At 43.1% G+C, this 22,002-nt stretch overlaps 1 protein-coding gene across 1 annotated transcript; it reads left to right on the top strand.

Moving 5' to 3' along the window:
• Nucleotides 1-74: 74 nt before the first annotated feature.
• On the top strand, nt 75-20,032 carry LOC113010747 (uncharacterized). Its single transcript, XM_026149955.1, has 12 exons — nt 75-635; nt 1,789-1,904; nt 2,543-2,669; nt 4,904-5,733; nt 5,888-5,988; nt 8,872-9,358; nt 10,318-10,378; nt 11,479-12,423; nt 15,022-15,378; nt 16,557-16,654; nt 16,736-16,817; nt 16,978-20,032. The coding sequence occupies exons 1-12, from the start codon at nt 374-376 to the stop codon at nt 17,802-17,804; spliced, it is 4,293 nt and encodes a 1,430-aa protein (XP_026005740.1). The 5' UTR covers nt 75-373; the 3' UTR covers nt 17,805-20,032.
• Nucleotides 20,033-22,002: the final 1,970 nt, after the last annotated feature.

The raw sequence follows: 22,002 nt of genomic DNA, 5'->3' as shown, positions 1-22,002 counted from the left end.
GACACAAATATACATTAAGTATATTTAAATAAAAAGATTATCTAAAAATACGAAAAGGAATCCAACAATTGTATCAAAGGTAATATAATATAATATAATTTATAATGTATACTTGAACCTAGCGAGGCTAGATCTTGATCTTTTATTTTGAAAGTTCTGGCGGAAGTTGCTAAAGAGACTACGGATCCACTCCAAACAAAAACGGTCGGTGCTCCGCAGCATCCATCCTATTTTTCACCGGGTTTGAAAAAAAACAAACCCTTTCTTAGCGTGAAAACGGGCGGGCCGTCGCTCCTCTGCTGAGTCCACAGTGTTTGTTAATGTCGATTTAATTCGCGGTTCGGCGGCTGGTGTCGTTTCTCGGTGGCTGAACATGACGAGCTATACGGGGTTTCACTCTCAGCTGACGTCCATCATGGAGGCGCTGACCAAAGCAGCGGTGGCGGAGATCTGCGAGCTGGTGGACGACAGCTACGCGGTGCTGCGGCTGGAGATCACCCGCAGTCACAAGGAGAACGAGGCGCTGCGGAGGAAACTGGAGCTCATTGAGTCCATCATCGCCCGGGGTCACCGGGGCAGCGCCGCCGTGCTGGAGGAGGAGGAGGGCTGCGAGAGGCTGCTGGATTTCACCCCGGGTGAGTTTTCAGGCTTTCGGTCATCTGCAGGTCAGTGATGTTTCGAGCGCGAGACTTCCTGTGTCTAGGCTCACAGCGCGTTTCAGAGCGACGTGAACCAAGCTCCATTGAAAAACAGTTTAAAAGGCGTTTTTTCACTGCCCTGTCAAAGATTCAGACACTTTTGTCTCCGCATGATATTTTCCAATAGTCATGTATGAATTCGGCTTATGAATCAAAGTCAGGACTGCACTCAGTGTACACTTTATTCGGGTGTTTTCACTGTAAACCAAGCACTGGTAATGCGTTTACCAGTCCCACTTTGAATGAACCAAACTTTCCAGCTGCTTCAATCAGCCGAAATAAAGAGATGGTATAAAGACGCAGAAAATACGAGTCATAACTAGAAAAACAGAAAAGATCTTGAGATTTAAAGGTGGATTTCATTAAACGACTTTATTTTTAACGCTACCAAAATTACTGACTTTGATATTTGGGGGGCTATGGTGGGAGTTGGCAGCTGCTGTTTGACGATTCAACCAGCAGCTGACCAGTTATAAACCCATTATAAACCCAGAATAAAACCAGTTAAACCTAGTATGAAACCTGTATAAACAGTTATAAAGCCTTATAAAACCAATTAGAGCAGTATAGAACCAGTTATAAACCAGTATAAAAGATGTTATAAAAACAGTGTGAAATATGTTTGTTCACTTTTTTACTGTATTTTTTTCAGTTATTGACCTCTTTTATTTCATCTTTTATTTAATTGAGCTTCTTTTTGTTATTGTTTTGTCATATTTGTGATTTATTGATCTTTTCCACTGTTGTTTAACATTTTAGCTGCTTTGTTAGAAGAAGTTCCCAGCTCCTGGGATAAATAAAGAATATTTCATCATATTAAATAAATAACTACAGAGCTGCTGTCTCATTCAAATCCCTTAAAAAGATTAATTAAGTTTAAGTTCTGTGCATGTGCAATATTTGGTCTGAAAGATGCAGCATTCAATCACAGTCATGTGACTTTAAAACCTTTAAAGTTTTAAATTCCTCACAGTTTTAAAATCAGCACAAAACGGAGACAGGAGTGGATCCTGTGTTTTGTGTTTCTCGGTCTCCTGACTCACTTAAAGACCTTTTTTTGTGTTTGTGGCGTTTTTTAAAATTCTCTCAGATCATGCCTCGCCCGCTGGAGTCAGCGCCAAACAGCCGAAGGCGTCAAACCTCAGACGATGTGGACGTGTCGCGGTGCTGGAGGTGACAGCGGAGGCGAGTCCTGCAAACGCAGAGGTGAGATTTCCCACCACATCAGCTCTGAGCAGACCCGATCACAGTCAAATAACGATGTGATGTTAATGTGCAACACGAGGAGGGGCTTCCTTTTTAATTTTCAGAAACGTTTTTGCCTCGTAGTGTCGTTTTTTAATCAAATTAGAATTAAAATCTTAGCAGCAAGCTCAGTGAAGCTTTCTGTTTCCCTCTGAATGATTTGAAAACAAACGGCTGAACTAAATGACGTCAGCTCCACGTTTGATCAGCTGCACTAAAGTTTTCCTCTAAAATAAATAATCCAAAAAAATAATGAAAAGGTCTAAAGTGTAATAGAGTTTGCACAGATTTTGATAAAAAGATGAAAATGGAATGAGTTTGGATATTTAGAGAAAAAACTTTTTTTCATGAATGTGAAAAGTCGCTAAAAAGCTTTCATCATAATCAGGCCACACTTAGCAGGTCTCCCTGAATCAGAGGAAGCAGACCGAGGACGAGGAAACAACGTCTCCCTGAGACATCAAAGACAAAACAGCAGGAAGAACATCTCCGGACAGAAGGCCGGTTTTCTGCACAGCGCTGACTTTTTTCCTCTAAACAGCAGAAGATGTGTCACTGTCACAAACATTTACTACAGCTCTGCTTTTTCTAACTGTCAGGACGGTTCGACAGCAGCTGCAGAGGAGACAAACGAACAGGATGTTGTTCTGATAAAAGAGGAAACACCAAAAGAGGAAGCTGAATCTGACCTCGCTACAACAGATGAGCTGCTTATCAGTGAGGACGGTGAGCAAGCCAGCAAAATGTATTTAATTCCAGGTGGAGGCACAGAAACACTGTGTGGATGTTAAGTGTGTCTATTGATTTAGTTTAATTGCATTATTATTTAAGAGCAACAATCACAGAGTTCCTTCTTTAAAAATGCTAAAACTCACGTGTGAAATCCTTACAGTAAAAAAAAAACAATCAATAAGTGAATATTTTAAACTAGCAGCAAAGTTCCACCAAATAAAAGCAGCAGAAACAAAATCAGATCAAACCAACTGCAGTCCACTCAATTTAAACTTTCAAAATAAGAGCGAGGGGACAGGCCAGCAGTAAATGGATGGGATTTTTTTCCTCTGATGAATGAAAAATAAAATTGTAATTATTTTTTCATTTGTTTTTCAAGACTTCATTTATGTATTTATTTTACCTCAAGGATAAAATATACTTTATTTATCCTAAAGTTGGGGAATTCCTGTTTTACAGCTGAAAAAAATTAAACACAAGTAGATTAAATAAATTCTAAATTTAAAAATGATCAGAAAATGAAATAAATTAAATAATTAGAAATTTAAATATGCGTATTAAGTAACAGCCACAGACTGTATAGAACAGGGGTCAGCAACCTTTAACACCCAAAGAGCCACATGGACCCGATTTCCACCCAAACGGAAACTCTGGGAGCCGCAAATACTTTTTGACATCTAAAATGAAGATAACACTGTATATACTGTTTTTTACCTTTATGCTTTGTGTGAACAACTAAGGTGTGCTGCTTATGAAATCCATGAAGTGCTACAGAGAAAATTACATTATTTATGTAATTAACACATTTTGAACTCTTAAAGAAATATAACAAAAGGAAAGCTGAACTAAAATGATCCAGCAAACAAAAACTGTTGTGAGCCGCTATCCTCATACCTTGGCCTGACTTTTAAAAAATAATTGGAAAAAAAAAGCACTATGCTGCTAAAAAAGGAAAAATAGATATTTGCAAAATTCTGCCTAAATATGTATTTTACCTGGTTAATGTGTGCGGCGGGGCGTGGTCTGCAGCGCCGCTGCAGGGGAGGCGGACGCACCTGAGCGGCACCCGCAATCACGCCTCGCCGCCTTAACGTCTCTGCTGTTGTGTTGGTGTGTGTCGGGCTGTGAGCTGCAAAGCTGCAGCCGTCTGTGTGCGTACAACAACCGTGTGTGAAAAGTGGTCAATAAAGAGATGCTGAAAAGCGTGTTCATGCAAACATCGTCGGGTCTGCCGTGGTATGTTTACAACGGGACTTCTGCTCCTGAACCTCTGCGCACAGCGTCTGCAGATCGGGGCTGTACGAAGTCACTTTCATCTTTACGCAGGACTGTAAGCTGTCGTCTGTGAGGCGTGAGCGCTGTTTGTTTTTAACATAGTTCACGGTGGAGAACAGCTGCTGACATAATGTGGATCCAAGATCCATAATTGGCCTGCCTGGGGTTGAAAGTCTCGATAAATGCACGGCGTTTCAGCGGGTACACCGGCTTCCGCGAGTGTGACGCTTATTTTGAGTGATGAAAAAAATAATAGAATATAATTTTATTTTTATATTTCAATATCACAATAATCTTCCAATTTAGAACTACAAGTTAACAAAGAACTAACATAAATAAAACACACTTCAGCTAAATACTTCTAATTTATTTTCCCAAACCACGCGCAGCCGCACTGTAAGGACTAAAGAGCCGCAGGTTGCCGAGCCCTGGTATAGAACATAAAAAATAAGGTCAGTATGGAAGCGCCTTAAACTTGCGTTCTGTCTGAAGGCCACCAGGTGGCGATAGATGTGGTTGCAACAAGATTTCTGGTGCTGTTGAAGAAAACAACTCTGACCTCTGTAAGCATCTTGCAGCTGAGTTTATGTGCTCTCTCATTTTGGCTCATTCTGAATAAAAAAAAAAAAAAAGTTTTAAAAATCTTGGTCATGTTTCAAAATGATCTGTAACCTGTCAGTCACAAGTTATTAGCCAATGAGCATGATTCCACCGTCAGACCCGCCCCTCCTCATCACCTCTTGTTTTTTTGCAGTCAAGCTGAGGCCCTCAGGCTTTAAACTATCTGTGGTAATAATACATGAGAAAGTATAATTTCAAAATAAAAGCATGTGGTAGACCACGTGCAGGAAAAACAGCTGTTTTTGTTTCTGACAAAATCACACGATAAAAGAGGAAGAAGAGATTCCTGACCTGCTCCGTTTGAACTTCAGTTTTCCTCTGTGTGTCTGCAGGGACCGAGGTGCCGACGTCAGAGACGGAGGACAGTGAGCAGGGCGCGTCTCGGTTGAGGATCTCAAACACAACCTGCGCCGACCTTCGGCCGTGGGACCAGAATAATAACGCGGTCTCAGAGCAACTCGCGCATCACGAGTCCCGCAGCACGCCCGGTTCCCCGCGGCCCACAGGGGGCGTCGAAAGCTGCTCCTCGGACATCGTGTTTGACTTGGTGTCCGAGTCGGAAGACCGCGTTGTGTCTGTGGCTCACAGCAGGAAGTCGTTCCTGCTTGAGTCAGGAGGAAGTCCGGCCTCGCTGCCCGGGACCTCGGAGCTGAAGCGTGGCGTCTCCCTGATTAGTTCACTGCCCTTTGACTCAGAGCTAGATCTGTGCTCATCATGGACCAATCAGGGCCTGCCGAGCATGGTGCCCGTCCCTCACCGGCCGTACCTGAAACCGGACCAGCGTCCCACGCTCATGGACAAACAGTCTGACTTAAATGCCGGCGGTTTCCCTTTGGCGCTGGCGCTTGGTGGCTCCAGGCTGGACGCTCTAGAGCTCAACCGCTACAGCAGGGACCGCCGCTTCGTCTGCAGCTACTGCGGCAAGTGCTTCACGTCCTCCCGGAGTCTGGAGACGCACGTGCGCGTCCACACCGGTGAGCGGCCGTACAGCTGCGCTCAGTGCGGGAAGCGCTTCACACAGTCGGGTCACCTAAAGACGCACCAGAGCGTGCACACCGGGGAGCGGCCGTTCGCCTGCGAGCACTGCGGGAAGAGATTCGCCGGGAAGCAGAACCTGAGGATCCACCAGCAGAAGCACCATCAAGGCGAGCAGGCGGTCGCGGCCTTTTAACCTGGTTACCAGAGAACTCGCTGCTGTTACTCAGTTCTAAGACATTTGATTGGAAACTGATTTTATATCCACTGATCAGCCAAAACATTAAACACTCCTAACAGGCTTCCCTGAATAAATAACATCGTGTGCGGTCGGATTACAGTGGATGTTCAGCTCGCAGCACATTTCTAGAAACGAGAATAATTGTTGCCATCTGACCAGCCTGAAGGTGGAGGAACAACATGGGAGGAGCCAAGCAAAAGAGTAAAAACAAAGGAAACACTGGAGAAACCCTGGAACTGTTCACTGTGGATCAGTCACCGTCAAAATCTAACTTATCCACTTCATACCTGCTTCTTCACTCTGTCGTCGTCCACTTCTGTCTGCAAACTCTTCTTAAAGTTCCACAAAACCAACAAAACACTGAGGACCTCCACCCGCTGCACCTGTGGCAGCACGAGCTGGTTCTAATGTCGTGGCTGCTCGGTGAACAGACCTGATCAGTAGCTCTGACTGCTGTTGTCTTTCAGGCCTTACCTGTTTGTAACCATCTGCCTCTGTATTAAATGAGGCCCTCTGACCTGACCCGATCCTTCATTTCTTACAAACAAACACGGCCCTGTTTCCAGGTTCCCTTTGATTGTTTTCAAGCTCAAAAACTGAAGAAACCGGCGTTTGGATGGAGCATGTGAATATTTTTTGTTTGGTGTATATCTGGAAATAAAAGTGTGCGCTCTCACATTGATCATTTTCTTTGCTTTGCTCGTGTTTCAGGTGCAAAATCTGAGGGAAGCAAGAAAATTCATATTTTGGACGTGATGGTCATCTGTTAACGACTGTGTTTTAAGGTGGACATAAAAAAGATCCATCAGAGAAAGAACCACAAAAATACAGTTGCTGTTTAGTTCAGTCGATCGATTAGGAATTCTCAGTCTGATCTCATAACTTAATATAAGTTTATAATGTATAATAATGTGTTAAAATTAGAAAATAATTCAATTTTCAAGTGCTTTGAGGGGTCAGTGAGACTAGAAAAACTTATTATTTCCAGTTATAAAAATATGTATAAAGTATAAATTATAAGAATATTAAAAGTCAATGTGAGCACAGAAAAGAAGTTCAATTATAAGATGTCAAAATTATGCAAAAAGCATCTGAAATGTGAGAAAAACTTTCAATTCTAGATTCTGAGAACATTAAATATTAGAGAAAAATGTCAAAATTATGACAAGAAAAAAGTTCAGTTTAACATAAAAAAACTACAAAGTTATCATTATTTGTCTTAAAATGTCTAAATTATGAAACTTTGTAAAAGATTGTTTTGAAATTGAGAATAAATTAAAGATGATAAAATAATGAGAAAATTCTTTTTTTAAAAAGTGAAAACATAAAAATTCTGTTTTTCAAAATAAGATGTGAGTATTACGTAAAAGCATGATGAGATTAAAAAGTAAATCAAAAGATAGTTTAAAAAATATAATGACACATTTACATTAGATGAAAATGATGAGATGTTAAAAGTGAAGAATTTCACCAAGTGAAACAGTAAATAATGTTAAGAATATTACAAACATTTAATAAAAACATTAAAAAGTCAAAATTGAGATAAATGTAAGTAAAAGGTCAAATAAATCATTTCATTGTGATTTAATTTTGTCTTCATTACTTTAGGAAAACTAAACGATCCTTGATTTACCTGCAGGTTAACACACCTGGAGTTCTGCTTTTTGATGCGACACCTGGCAGCCAATCAGAGGACAGCGTTTCCTCAGGCAGCGTCTTGTCTTTGTTGTGTGTTTGGAGTCTGAACCGTGCTCTCCGTTCAAACTGACAGCTCCACAGCTCAGCCTGCAGTTTCTAATAAAAACAACCAGAATCTGTCTTTAAATTATTCACACAGTGAATAATAATAAAACTAATAATTATCATTAGTTTTCAAAATGCTTCAAGGATCTGAACAGCAAACAGAATATCAGTTTGTTTATGTTTACAGTCCTGTTCTATTTATATTGCATTTACTTGAATCTTAATTGGCTTCTATTCTTTCTCATATTTACACAAGTGAAAAATAACAAAATGATAAACAATATAAATACGTCTGTAGGTTCTCAGCCACCGAGGATAGGGTCAGCCCAAATACACTCGGAGTCCTGAGCTGTTGAGGTCACCTGAGGAAATGCTTGTCGTGTCCTGAGAGCTGATGTCCTAAGCGACCAATCCCGTTCAGTGATGGTGGATCACAGTGGACACTTGACCTCCTTCACTCCTCTCTCAAACTGCAAAATGTGAACGCTGGCTTCCTCCTTTAAATGCAGCTGTACAGCTGAATCATCAACCCGCGCTCACATCTTGCCTCAGGTGACCTCAGCATGATGGTAGGGTGGACGCTCAACAGGTCACCCTCAGGGAAACCTTGAAGGGCAGGGAACCGACGAGGGGTTAAACACCCGGGAAACACAGCCAGTTATCTTAGAACTGAAGAGGCCTCTTGGATGAAAAGCAGAGTCTTCATGAACATGTCTAAAGACTAAAATATTAATACAAAAGCACAACAAACTAAGGTAATTGAATAAAGTATAAGAAAGAAAGGAATGGTACAATAAATGAAAGATTATTAAAATCCAGCCTCTTCTATTAGATCTTATAGTTTGAGTTCATACATTTTCCAGTTTTACTTTGAATCTTTATATTTATAGTTAGTTATTCTATTTTTATGAGTTTGTGTCAGTGTCATTTTACATTTTTGTTATTTCAAAAGAATTTTATCTATTTTTTTAATGTTTTGATGATGATTTTGTCCAATTTACTATCTGATTTTTTTAAAAAGTCTATTATATATTTTCCTTTTCCTACCGACTTAGCTTTACATTATTACAATTACATTATTATTATTATTACAAATAATGGTTTTATTATTTTATTTAATCTGCACTTTTCATAGTTACCTTTTCACTTGTACTATTTTAACCGCCTGAAAACGCACTTTTTTCCTATTTTTACATTAAACTCTTAGCGCTGTTTAATTACGCATGCTCTGTTCTGTTTTCTTGCCGTTAGCAGTCGCTCACTGACGGTGTTCTTAATGTAGTTCTGTGGATAACAACAGGCTCTTATTCTGAAGGCAGCGGTGTTGTTCCGGAAGTGAAGTGTTGCAGGAACCGTTTTCTCTTTTTTCTCTTGCCGACGGTTGAAAGTCCAAACAGGTTCCGCTCGCGGCTCCATTGCGCCCACCTTGCGGCTCCGTGTGGTCCGGTTCGGGTTCGGATTCCGTTGGTTCGTCGGGATGTCCGGTTTAAGCAGCAAAGCTCTCCACGAGCAGCTCTCCGTCATCATGGCCGCGCTGACCAAAGCGGCGGTGGCGGAGATCTGCGAGGTGGTGGATGAAGGCTATGCGGTGCTGCAACTGGAGATCACCCGGAGCCACAAGGAGAACGAGGACCTGAAGAAGAAGCTACACCTCATCGAGTCAATCGTGGTCCGGGGGAGCAGCGGGGGAGGAGGAGGAGGGGAGGCTGCGGATGCGGAGGGACCGGAGGTCTCACCGGCGGCGGAGGCTACGCAGCAGTCGGGAACAACGCAGCAGCAGCGGGAAGGTGACGGACGAGGAGCCGCGGCTGGAGCGGTGCGGGAGGAGGTGAGCACTCCGCCGGTCTGAATCAACCTGAAGCCCGGGAACAGGCCGACATCAGAGAGCAACAATAACAATGATAACAACCGCAGGTTGGAGCCGGAAGTGTAATACAGTCAGCTCACAAAACGGAATAAATAACATTTTGTCTGAATGACATAATTACCTAAGAAATGTCCCGGAAACTTTCTAATAGAAACACGTGTATGTAATCACAAATATATGTATTTGTTATAAACAATAATGACTAATAAAATGAACTGAATCAATCTGCAATCAGTATTCAAAACAATTCAGATGATCGTTTAATTTATTGATATTGTGTGCCAATGCTTAAATATTTAACTCAATGTTTTATCTAATCTGACAATAAATGGAAGATATTTACAACGTGTGGCCTTTTTAAATCGCCCAAGATCTGAAAATTCTCTGAAATGAGGCTAATTTATCAAATCTGATAGTTATTAATTACTGCAGTAATAATCAGAATAGTTTTGGAAATAATTTAAAGTTAAAACTAGTTTAAAAGTTTTCATTTATTTCACTTGAATTAAAACCAAAATGTATAAACCTCGAGTTCATCCTTACAGTTAATCAGTACTTAAAAAGAATCGTTTTCCTCAGATTTAATTTCACTTTTACAAACAGGTTTATGCCATCAAATTTTCTTTTCCAAACAAAAGGAGAAAATGGTCTTATCTCTGCACATGCTCAGTGCAGCCTGATGTGTTTGTTTTGTCATCAGGCCTGAAGCTGGTTTTGTTTTAGAAACCTGAGGGCAGTTTGAGAGAGAGCATGATCGTTAACTGAAGATATGAGATACTGAAGTTTAAATTAATTTCAATGATAAGTCAGCCAATCAGGAGTCCAGAAACATTTATTCTTCTTTAGTTTGTGTTTCTATAAAAACAGTATTTTAATCGTCTCCTTTTAACGTTGTTTTTTGTGTTCTGTGGCGTCTGCAGCTTCCAGAAGTGGTGCTGATTAAAGATGAGGACTCGGACAGTAACGACGTCTTTGAGGAAGGTGAGTAAACGACCTGCAGCAAATCTTTTGTGTGTTTATTAACAATGATTAAGGTTGTGTTCATGCTCCAGAACGATTTAAAACAGAGAGAAAAAAACAGAAACGTCTCTGTAAAATAACTTTCTGCAGAGCTGTAGCATTACGGCTATTTACACCCAAACTTCAAAACTGAATTCCAAAGTAATAAAAAATCTGCTGCACTCGACTCTGAACGCACCACAGGGAACAAACAATCATTAGTAAAGAAACACATCAATAAATTACCAACCATCTCTATTCTAAATAAAAGCTGAGTGTAGTCGTCATGGCTACGGGTTTCTATAATGCTCTATTAGGAAAAAAAGAATTAAGGAGTGACATGTGGTCACTTCACTTCTTTCTTTCCTTTCATTTTCCTGTGTCTCCTTTAAAATGTATGACATGTATCAGTTTACACCATGCACTGCTCTGATATCAGTGTTAGATTAATGAGCTGGATTTGGCACTGTGAGAACGAGGATGGGAGTCTTTCTTTGTAAGTTAAGGCATGAGTGATTTCTTAACTTTCTAAAAATAAAAATGTCATTCTCAGGGAGAAAAATCATTAAATTAGAAAAATAAATAATACTTACAAAAAAAAGAAAAACGGCACATCATCAACAACATCAAGAATACTCCGGGCTCATCATCCACAGCTGATATTCATCTAATTTGTCCTGATGAGATCGTTCTCATTCCCAACGTGTAGCATACCGACAATTTGTCCCGAGGTGTCCCATAGGAGCGTTCCTGTGATACGTGTCGGATTGTGGATCCAATCCAACAGAATGAAGCTCCCGGTGGTAACACACGTTCCAGCCGTGTATTCCAGCCCTAAACCTAACCACAACCTTAATCTTGTTAGATGGTGTTTTCTAAAGTGATTCATGATGAGAAAGTAAAAAAAAGTGTACATGTGTAGATTCATTCCAAACAGTTCTCATGTTTCCGAAAGCGTAACATATTGTTGTATGTTAGGTTTTGGGATGAGAACGTGTTGTTCTGATGCTCAACATTTCACAGCATTGAATCTTATCATGAAAACTTTAATGATTCTTTCTTTCTTTTATGTAATTTCTTAGGTACTAAGTTAACAGCTGATGGGGTGGCGCCTGCAGCCAGAGAGGGCATCACGTCGACTCCCATCAGCCGGCGCACAAAGCGGCGCTGGCGTGAAAGCTTGGAGTCCGAGAATAGGTCATCGTCTGAGCAGCTGGCACAGAAAACATCCGACCTGACAGCAGGGACGCAGAAGACCGTGTCCGTCTACACTCTGGACTCTCCCGATCGTGAGCCGGGGGGTTCCGAGCAGCTTGACGACGAGGTCGAGATGGAACCTGGCGAATCTGCTGGGTCGTACTCGTCACAGATGGACCCCGACATTCATCTGGTTCAGGAGTGCTCGCTGGTTCCGTCGAACGCCAACAGGCCGGTTTATTTTAGCAGCAGCGCTCTGATCGAGTCTCCGTCAAACCAAGCAGACCTCGATCTGACTGTCGACCCAGGGTGGCCCAAACAGTCAAAGGGTCAAATTACTTTTACTGCGTTTCACCAAGACGGAAACACGGATGGCGACGCCTTTGGACTGAAGGTGCTCAGCGTCTCCGGCTCGACCCCCACAGACTGCCAGCTGTCCGAAGCCAGCAGCTCTGCCTTCGAGTACGAAGACGGCGGTGATGTCATGAACTTTGCCCTATACAGGGACCAGGCAGGGCGGCCGCAGCTCTGCAACGGGCAGCCGAGCGCAGGAGGCAGAGGGAAGCGTTTCGCGTGCTCCCTCTGCAACAAGACGTACGCCACGTCGCAGAACCTGGAGGTCCACATGCGCATCCACACGGGCGAGAGGCCGTTCAGCTGTGAGCAGTGCGGCAAGAAGTTCACCCAGTCGGCTCACCTGAAGTCGCACCTGAGCGTTCACACGGGCGAGCGGCCGTACGCGTGCAGGCTCTGCTCCCGGAGCTTCATCGTCAAATATAGCCTCAAGTTGCACATGAAGAAGTGTCACCCAAACGTCCCGAGCGACCCCTAAATGCTGGTTTTTACGAACATTTAAAAAACATTTATTTTGTGCTCGAGCTGCATCCATCAGCTAATATGACTATTTTTATAACTTAAATTATTACTTAAATTTATCATCTTTTATTCTTTCACTCTAACATCTCAAAACATAAGAGATCAAATCTGTCCATAGTTTATCTAACGTGCTTCACGTGTCTGTGTCACTCTGTGATTGGCCCACATGTCGTTCAGCTACTGAATCTGATGCATCTTATCTCTAAAAACTGCCTGTAAAAACCAGTTAAGATATTTTATTTATATCAGCCCTGTTGTCTTTATTTCGGGTGACGTCTCTTGTGCATAAGAAAAAGCCTGGCAGTCGCTACAGACATGAATTGGCCGTGATGGTACTGGGACTGTATATAAAAGATGGACCATGGACACTGTGCCATCACTACAGGCTCCGCTTTTTGAAACTAGAAGTGACCATATTTAGATTATAGGGTAGCGTGCAAAGTTATCAGCTAATGCAGAAGTGCCTTAACCTGCATTTTTAAGATGCCACCAGGGGGCGGTAGCTGCCTGGTCCTGTAGAAGTCTGTGTGGAAACTGCCCTGTGACCTGACCTCTGTAAAGACATCCCTAATGACTTATAGGCCCATTCGCTCATTTTCAATGAACCCTAGTTAGTTTTCTAAATTTGGATCATTCTAAAAATTATCCAGGACATGAGTCTGCTAGACGACTCTATGAACAGGTGAAGTCACGTCAGCTACATCCATCTTGTAACACTGTCCTCGTCCTTAACTTAAAGCCTTAACAGATTTGAAATATTTCACCCCCCCATGCTGCTCTTAGTCTTCAAACTGTCAAAAGAGACTAGAACCATATTTGTAGCAGTTACCATAGCAGCCTGTAAACATCAAAACATGTTTACAGCTGCTACGGTAACTGCAGCCTGATGTCCACCTGAAGTAGCCTCCGGTGGACATCAGAGGAACTGCAATTTTTCCTTGTACTCTGAAATTTACTCCGAAATACTTTTTTTTTTTTTTTTTTGTTAACCCTAAAAGCTGCTTAAATTGTTACCACATCACTATGTTCAGCTCCTTTTACCTTAAATACTGACAATTTGAGTTATTTTAACAGACATGAACAGGACACGTGAGCGACACAGAAAGAAACCTTTCTAACAAGAATCATAAGACACGTTACATGTGCTCATCCATAAGCCAGGTTTGTATTGATTAATGTGTTTACATGAATCAATAGTATTACCAAGCAAATCTGTTGACATGTAGCTACATCTGCACGTGCAGCAACACCCAAACAGATAAAAAACGTCTCATTCTGAATAATTTAAACACTTATGATGTTTAGGGTTTCTAAGTTCATAATTTTCTGTTTTCTTGTTAACATTTCTGCGTTTGTTGGACAAAAGAAAAAGGTTCCAGGAAGCTGTTACACACATTTTTAGGCTTTTTAGCTAAAATAAGAGCATCATGTTCATCAGTTAAAAGCTGTGCTGTTACAAAGTCTACTGCACATATTGGAAGTTGTTTCACAGAAAGTATTGTTGATACGGTTTATGTTGAATGACAGTTTGTCTAATGTTTGGGTAATAAAATGGTTAAAAAGTGTTTTGCATCTTATTTCATGTGTAAATAATAATTCGTTTGTTCAATGTAGATCAGGATTTGCAGAAACTATCAAAAGCCTTCACAACCAGGTGCAATGTTTGTGTGGTTTTTCCAGACTGTCATTGTAAATAAGAATATGATTTCATTACCTGGTTAAATAAAAGTTCACTGGCTTCAGGCACAATGTTGAGGTACAAAGTGATGCCACATGAAAGTACAGTTCAGTTTGAGTCGATATCTCTGCAACACAATACACAACGTGTCATTTCTTCAAAGTCTGACTTAATTTTCTCACATTAAAACTAATTTTTAAACAAAGTATATTTAGGTTTTTAAATCCAGAGAACTTCTCAGTACTAACCATTTCTGGCTTGAGAACCTCGTTATCGCTTGTTTTGTTTTTTCCTTCTTCTTTGGAAAAACAATTTGTAGGACTAAATATTGGCAATATTTATGGCTTTATCAGTGAGCAGGAAATTAGACTACTGGTTGATTTGGTTTGATTTTGTGATTTTATACGGAAAAGCTTGTTTTTAAAATCACATTTTCACACATGTATTTGTTTAATATAGCTTTTACTCTTAAATAATTACTATATTCATTTGCATTTGATGGTTAGACACGCTTATTAAAATGGGGACGGGGGTACCGGAGCAAAAAGGCTCTGGTAGAAAAACATCATATATTTCTTTTTTTTTTTCTTCTTTTTATAACGAACAAGAGACTCACAAAAACAACAAATAAAATAAATGTTAAAATGAAATATAAACGTGAGTTGATACAGGTTTCATCTCCCTAAGAAGGACAATCAAACGAGGAGTTATTGGGACGTTTTCATACCTGAAATTTGCTTGAAACAGTAAAAGGATACTTTGCACATGCGCACTGTGGATTAATTCCAGCCCCCGCCATCACTTCCTGGTCTGTATCGGAGAGCGCACATCAGGTGAGCGGCTACATTCAGGTAAGCTAACGGTGGAGTCTAAGGTCCTGCCTCGAGCCCGCGGTGTGGATTGTTCTGCTTCAGATACACGCACGCGCTGGATTGGACAATGTCCCCCGCGGCCACCTTCCACGCGCAGCTCGCCTCCATCATGGAGGTGCTGGCCAACACGGCCGTGGCGGAGATCTGCGAGCTCGTGGACAGCGGCTACTCGGTGTTGCAGCTGGAGATCTCGCGGAGTCGCAAAGAAAATGAGGTGCTGCGGAGGAAACTGCGCCTCATGGAGCTGCGGGCCGCCCGAGCGACCGCACTGCGAGCCGCGGTTACCGCCAGCGGCAGCGCGGTGCTCCACGCAAGCGGCCGCGCACGAGCCGAACTGAAGAGGAACGCGACCGCGACAGGTAACCGACCGTTAACTTCTAAATTCACAGCAACTACACTGTAAAAACGAAAGGAAAACTTTTTGACCAGAGTGCAGCATGAACTCGATTAATTGATGCGGTCAGTTTGGTAACAGTTGTTAATCATTTCCAGCTGCTTTGGTGTCAATGAAATAAACAACAGAGTACAAAAAGAAATGTTTTATGTTTATTAATTTTTCTGACTCTTTCCATTAGTTTTAGAGGTCAGTAGCACTTCTGATAGTATGAGGCGATTCCCGTGCCCTACCTGCAGAGTTTGCACAGGAAGTAAAACACCTCCAGACTGGCACATTAATACGTGCCATTGCCAGCAGTTTTGGTGTGTCTCCCAGCCCTGTCTCAAGAGCATGAAGGAGACTCTAGGAGAGCTGGACAAGGCAGTAGGAACCTTAAACCATCAGCAGAACCAGTATCTTCTCCTTTGTGTAAGGAGGAACAGAATGAGAACTGCCAGCAGGCCACTAGTGTGAATGTCTCTTACCAAGCAATCCGAAGCAGACCTTACGTGGGTAGCTTGAGGGCCTGAGTTCCTCTTCTGTGTTTATTGCCCAGCACTGTGAAGCTTGATTGGCATCAGCCATAGAATACCTGATTTGGCAGATCCCCCGCTGGCGCCCTGTGCTTTCCACAAACGAGGGCAGGCTCACCCTGAGCACACGTGATAGACATGAAAAGGTGTGGAGACATCATGCCAAAATTTGGTGGTAGGTCAGTGATGGGAGGCATTGAGGGATGCACAGATGTCTACTGGCTAGCCAACGGCACCCTGACTGCTGCTAGGTAACGGGATGCAGTCCTTGGACCCGCTGTCACAACCTGTACTGAAGTAGCGGGTCCTGGGTTCCTCCTGGTGCACGACAATCCCCGGCCTCATGCGATGAGTATGCAGGCGCTTCCTGGAAGATGAAGGAATTGATATCATTGACTGGTCCCACGCTCGCTGGACCCAAAACCCAGTCGAACACATCTGGCGCATTGTTTTAATCCATCCAACACCTCAGACTGTCCAGGGTTTTTAAAGAACTGATGTAGATCAATTTGCAGAAGAAAAAGGACATAAAGGACAATAAAATCGCAGCAATGCACAGAAAAAAAATAACATTTACAGCTGTACATGATTCAGAACTTTAAACGCCGTCCTCACTCCCCTCCTGCAGGTGAGGTAGTCTTGTCCAGAGTGTCCAATCAGGCGATGCCTCAGTGCAGAGACCACAACTCACCTGCAGAGCCGAGACAGGAAACCACACAGAGTACGGTGAGTAGAAAAGGTGGGAGGAGCATTAGCAGGATTTCCTCCCTCACTCTTCATTTTTTAACCTCTCTCCTCCAATTCCAGCAGCCTGCAGATGCTACCACAGCTGCTGTGATCAAAGTGGAGGACGATGACTGCGTATCCTGGTCCCAGTCTGAGCCGGACAGTAAGTATAAGAACCTGAAGAGAGCCTTTTTCTTCCTGTTTGACTCAGTGTAGTCTTTTTAGTTTGTAGCTGGCTCATACAGGACAGATCTAAACCCTATGGTGTCCAGTTTAAGCTGTGTAAGAGGCTAAAACTCTTTCTGCTTTCCTTTTATCTCCAGAAGGCTTCTGTCATAATGAAGAGGGACAGGTGGAGGCAGAAGCTGCAATCAAACAGGAAGCAGCAAACGATGGTGGCATCTCGTGGACGAGCGGGGAAGTCAGCTCTACCTCCACCTCTGTCCAGAACACCCAGAGGTCAGAAACCAGCAGTTACGACTGTTTGATATTTGAGCCACAGCTTCAGCATGGCTCCCACACCACCCAAAATCCTCTGGGAGCGGAGGCCGGCTGCTCATCGGCGTCCAATTCAGGTGGCAGCTTCACATTCCCGCACAGCAAGGTGAGTCTGTCTGCAGCAGAGCGACCTGCAGGTTTCCAGAGCAGCCAGCAGAGGGCGGTGCCTGCAGACGAGCTTCCTGTTAGGAAGGAGACGCCAGGAGAACATCGCTCCTTCATCCGGAGGGGCGGGTGGAGACAGGATGCCATCAGCAGAGCGGCAAGCCACAGAGGCGAGGATGGCGGGGGAAAGTCGTTCGTCTGTAACTGCTGCGGGAAAAAGCTCGCCTGCCTCAAGAACCTCAAAACCCACATGAGGGTCCACACCGGCGAGAAACCGTTCGTCTGTGCGCTCTGCGGTAAACGCTTCTCAGACTCCAGCAACCTCAAACGCCACCAGAGCGTCCACACGGGCGAGAAACGCTACGGCTGCGTCCACTGCGGCAAACGTTTTGCCCAGTCGGGATCGCTGAAGGTCCACATGACCGTCCACACAGACTGCAAACAGTTCAGGTGTTCGTACTGCAACAAGACATTCATATCAGGCAGCCACCTGCGGCGCCACATCACTCTCCATGCAGGAGAGAAACGGTTTGGCGCCGTGCAGTGACCACTGGGAGAAGCGGCATTGCAGATATCTGCAGTGAGGTAGTCTCACAAACACGTGACCTACTGTAAAAATGTGTATCGTGTATGTTTGAACACAAAACAGATGTTCTTGGATCACCTGCAAACGTTTTCACGTGTTTCATTGGAACATATGGCAGCAGACAGTGTGGCCGCCGGGGATCGGCTCGATTTCAAGCCACTGCTTCCAGTTTTAATCAGACTTCGGAGTCGCTCTTAGTCTGGTCTTCTTCCCAGGTGAGGAGACACCTGGACAGATTAGGTCTTAATATTAATAATAACTTTATATAGCACTCTTCACCAGGTAAGAACTATGTACATAAAACAACACAATCGATCATACAGCACAAATCTAGTTAAAAGCCAGTCTAAATAAATGAGTCTTTAGCTGCTGTTTAAAAGAATAAATACAATCAAGGCAACGTAAAGATGGAGGCAAAGCGCTCCACATCCTGGGGGCCACCGCTCTGAGATCTGACTCCCGTGGTCTTTAAATGTGTTGGTGGGACTACCAACATCCTTTGATTAGATGATCTCAGGCTGCGAGAGGGAGCGTGGTGTTCTAAAAGACCGGAGATGTCGGCAGCAGCGTCACGATGTTAGAAGTCAGCACTACGAGTTTGAACTGGAAGCCAGTATACTGAGAATTAAACTGGTGTAATGTGCTGTCTTTTTGTTAAGAGCCTTGCAGCAGCAGGTTGGCTGGGGACATCCTCAGTGTCCCCCCAGAAGAGCTGGAGGCATCTGGTTCTCTGTCTAAACTTTGACCTTTGACCCAGGTAACAGAAGGAAGGCAAGAAAGGGCTTTGTGTCCATCAGGTATTTGTCTTGGGCGTCAAGGTTGTCATGTTCAATTAAAACTCAGCTTCAGTTAACTGTGTCCATGCTTACTAACCTAAAACCAAAATGTAATCGTACTTTCAGTAGTTTCAGTCTTTGTAAAGTTGCTGAACCCAAATAAAGCCCGAGGAGCTGTTGCACTTTGCCAGTAAAAACAAAGCAAATCCACTAAAATCCAAAGCTAACAGCTCTGTTTGGATAAAGAGGATGGATACTGAAGTGTGGTCACATCTGCAGAGAAAGAACTGCTCAAAAGATCCTGAACTGAACTCTATGGAAAAAGGTAACGGCCAATGAAACTTCCATGAGGGGAAAAAGACTTTTGAAGTGTAGGGGAAACGTTTTTAGTGGATGGTGGTGTTTGATTTAAACTCAAAACTGTTTTAACAAGTGAATCCAAAGTGGGCGCCACAGCCTCCTGTCTGGGCTGGGAACTCGTTTAAACTAAATCTTAAAATTTCCATTAAACATTTACACTGAAGAAAACATCCATCCCACTGTCTCATTTGAAGTTGGGTCAAAGTGGTAGCAAGCTCAGGAGGGCACCTGAGACTTTTCTAGACTTCTGTTTCTCCAGCAATGGTTTCCAGCTCTTCCTGAGACGCTCCCAGGATAAATATCAAGTGAATTTCTGATTTCCTCTGGATCTATCGTCACCAATATGGGATTGGAAATCCTCCAAGGGGAGGTGCCGAGGAGGCATGCCGATTGTGTCCTGAACCTCCTCAGATGTAGGAACAGTAGATCTAGGTGGAGCTCCTCACCTCCATCTCTAAACTGCCGCCCATGTGGGCCGATGTGACGACCAGAGGTCGCCGACTGTTGAGTGAAGTTTAGATACAACAGGCCAAGTAAACAATAGTCTTTCCCTGAACTTGTATGTGAGCGATTAAAGAGACTACAGATCCTGAGATCAGCTCCAACACCTGAGCTTTCTGTGTGGCTTCCCCCAACAATCCAAAGACGTTCAGTTATTGGGGGAATCTAAAGAGCCCATAGCTGTGAATGTCAATGGTTCTCTGTGTCTCTGTGTTAGCTACGTGTCAGGTTGGTGAGCTTTCTGTGGCAGCTGGGATAGGCTCCACCCTCTGATAAGAATAAGTGGAAGAGAACCTCTACTTCCTGTTTCAAATTTCACTGGTCATGGTGTCACCGGGCAGGGACCGAAAATAATCCTTCACAAGTCTTGTGGTTTTTCAGTAGCAGGTGTTTTATACAACGTTCATGTGTGAAACTAGCCTGTGGTTGTGTGAAGGTAACAAATGTTTATGACTGTACATCGAGTTTCATTGTGACTGACGTGTAACTGAAGAAACGTGAACGAACTTCCTTTTTCTTTTTTATCATTTTTAATAAAAGCAGCTGCTAAAATCAGAGTGCTTTGTTTTTGTTTTAAACTATTCTGATCACTTGAAATTTGATCCTTTAGGCGTCTCAGTTTTAACATGACAAAAGTGGAGAGACTGAGTCAGGTTTATTTTCTTTTTCCTTCCTCTACTTCCAGGTGATAAGATGTAGGTCTGAAAAGTGAAGCCGTAGAAGGAGCGCTTCAGTCTGGTGTTCCTTCTAATGGCCGACTGGGTGCGATTCGTGTGGCTGGTTGCTTCCACGTTCTGTGCCCTCAAACGCTTTCCTGACCAGGGCCCTGTTTCAGAAAGCCGGTTTAGTGCAAACTCTGAGTAAGTATACCCTGAGTTAACGAAAACTCTGGGTTTTCGGTTTCACAAAGCGAGTTCAGCTGAAGCCTGAGTGAGTCACTATGACGACACACGCCGTGAAGCTAACCTGCCCCCTAGCAGGTTTACTACAACTAACCCTGACTGTCTCCGCCCCTTTGTCGGAAACCTGACAGTAGGAAGTGTCAGACATGGCGTGCCACTTCCTTGAAGAGCCAGATCGTGAAGCCCAAATTCTCCGCAGAGCTCTCCGCCGGGAGAGAGTGATCAGAGCGCGTTTGGACATTTTATCATTTCCTGATGATTTTCTGTGTGAACGTTACCGTTTCTCAGCACAATCTATAATTTATTTGGATAACATCCTCAGGCCTAATATTGCTCATGTGACACATCGCGGACATCCTCTCAGTTCTGTACATATTATTTGTATTGCACTTCGGTTTTTTGCAAACGGGAGCTTTCTGTATAATATTGGTGACGCTGAGCACGTTTCCAAGGCTACCGTCTGTCGGGCAGTCAGGAATGTTACAGTTGCACTGAAACGTCTCCTGTACTCGTCTGTGGTGTTCCCCGGTCATAGACCCACAAGATTCATCAAAGAGGGATGCCACAAAATTGCAGGTATCAGGATGAACAAAACTCAATTCATGATGTGGTGATACTTGAACTACTACTTAAATTGCACATTTATTTTCAGGGTTCCCAGGCGTGATTGGCTGTATAGATGGCACTCACATTCCAATCATTGCTCCTTCAGTAAATGAAGGAGACTATGTGAACAGGAAGTCTTTCCACAGCATTAATGTACAGGTACATAGTTCCCTGTAGCATTTCAAACTAACAAATTATTTCATTATAGTAATGGATGCTAATTTGTGTTCTCTGCACTGTGAAGATCATATGTGATGCTGCCAACATTATCACAAATGTGGAAGCCAAGCGGCCAGGCTCTGTCCATGACTCACAAATATTCCGTGAATGTACACTGAGCACAAAATTTGGACATGGTGAGTTGAGAATACTTTAAAATATATAAAGACCAATTGCTTCAGGGACATTTGAACTGAAGTGTATCCTTCTGTCTTAGGAGAGTTCACTGGCTACTTGCTTGGTGATAGGGGGTATCCATGTTTACCCTATTTGCTTACCCCTTACTCTGACCCTGAACCGGGCCCACAGCAGCGATATAATCTGGCTAATTGCAGGACAAGAGCCAGAATTGAAATGACTATCGGAATGCTTAAGGCCCGGTTCCAGTGCCTGCAAAGACTCAGGGTCACCCCAGAAAGGGCATGTGACATTATTGTGGCATGTGTGATTCTTCACAACATTGCCACAATTAGAGGAGAACACTGTCCTTCTGAACCAAACAGCAGTGATCCAAACCATGAACATCCTGACCCTCCCGCGGACATACAAGATGGAAGAGCAGTCAGAGACACCATATGTCACAATCATTTCTTTTGACCCATCACCTCAACATGTTGAAAGAAGAATAAACAGATTTTTTGTTCAACTGGCTTTATTGGTCACCTGTGTTTCCTGTACACAAAGTATTAAAAGATGTAAACCTCATAAAGTGTCTCTGTTGCTTCCTCCTCTGTAACAGCTGTCAATGTTTCTTCATTATTTTCCTGTAGTAAAGAAATAAACAACATTGCTGTT

This window comes from Astatotilapia calliptera, chromosome 18 (assembly GCF_900246225.1).
Source record: "Astatotilapia calliptera chromosome 18, fAstCal1.2, whole genome shotgun sequence".
Taxonomy (NCBI): Eukaryota; Metazoa; Chordata; class Actinopteri; order Cichliformes; family Cichlidae; genus Astatotilapia; species Astatotilapia calliptera.
Note: the sequence above shows the minus strand (reverse complement) of the source record. Positions and strands in the feature narration are given on the sequence as shown.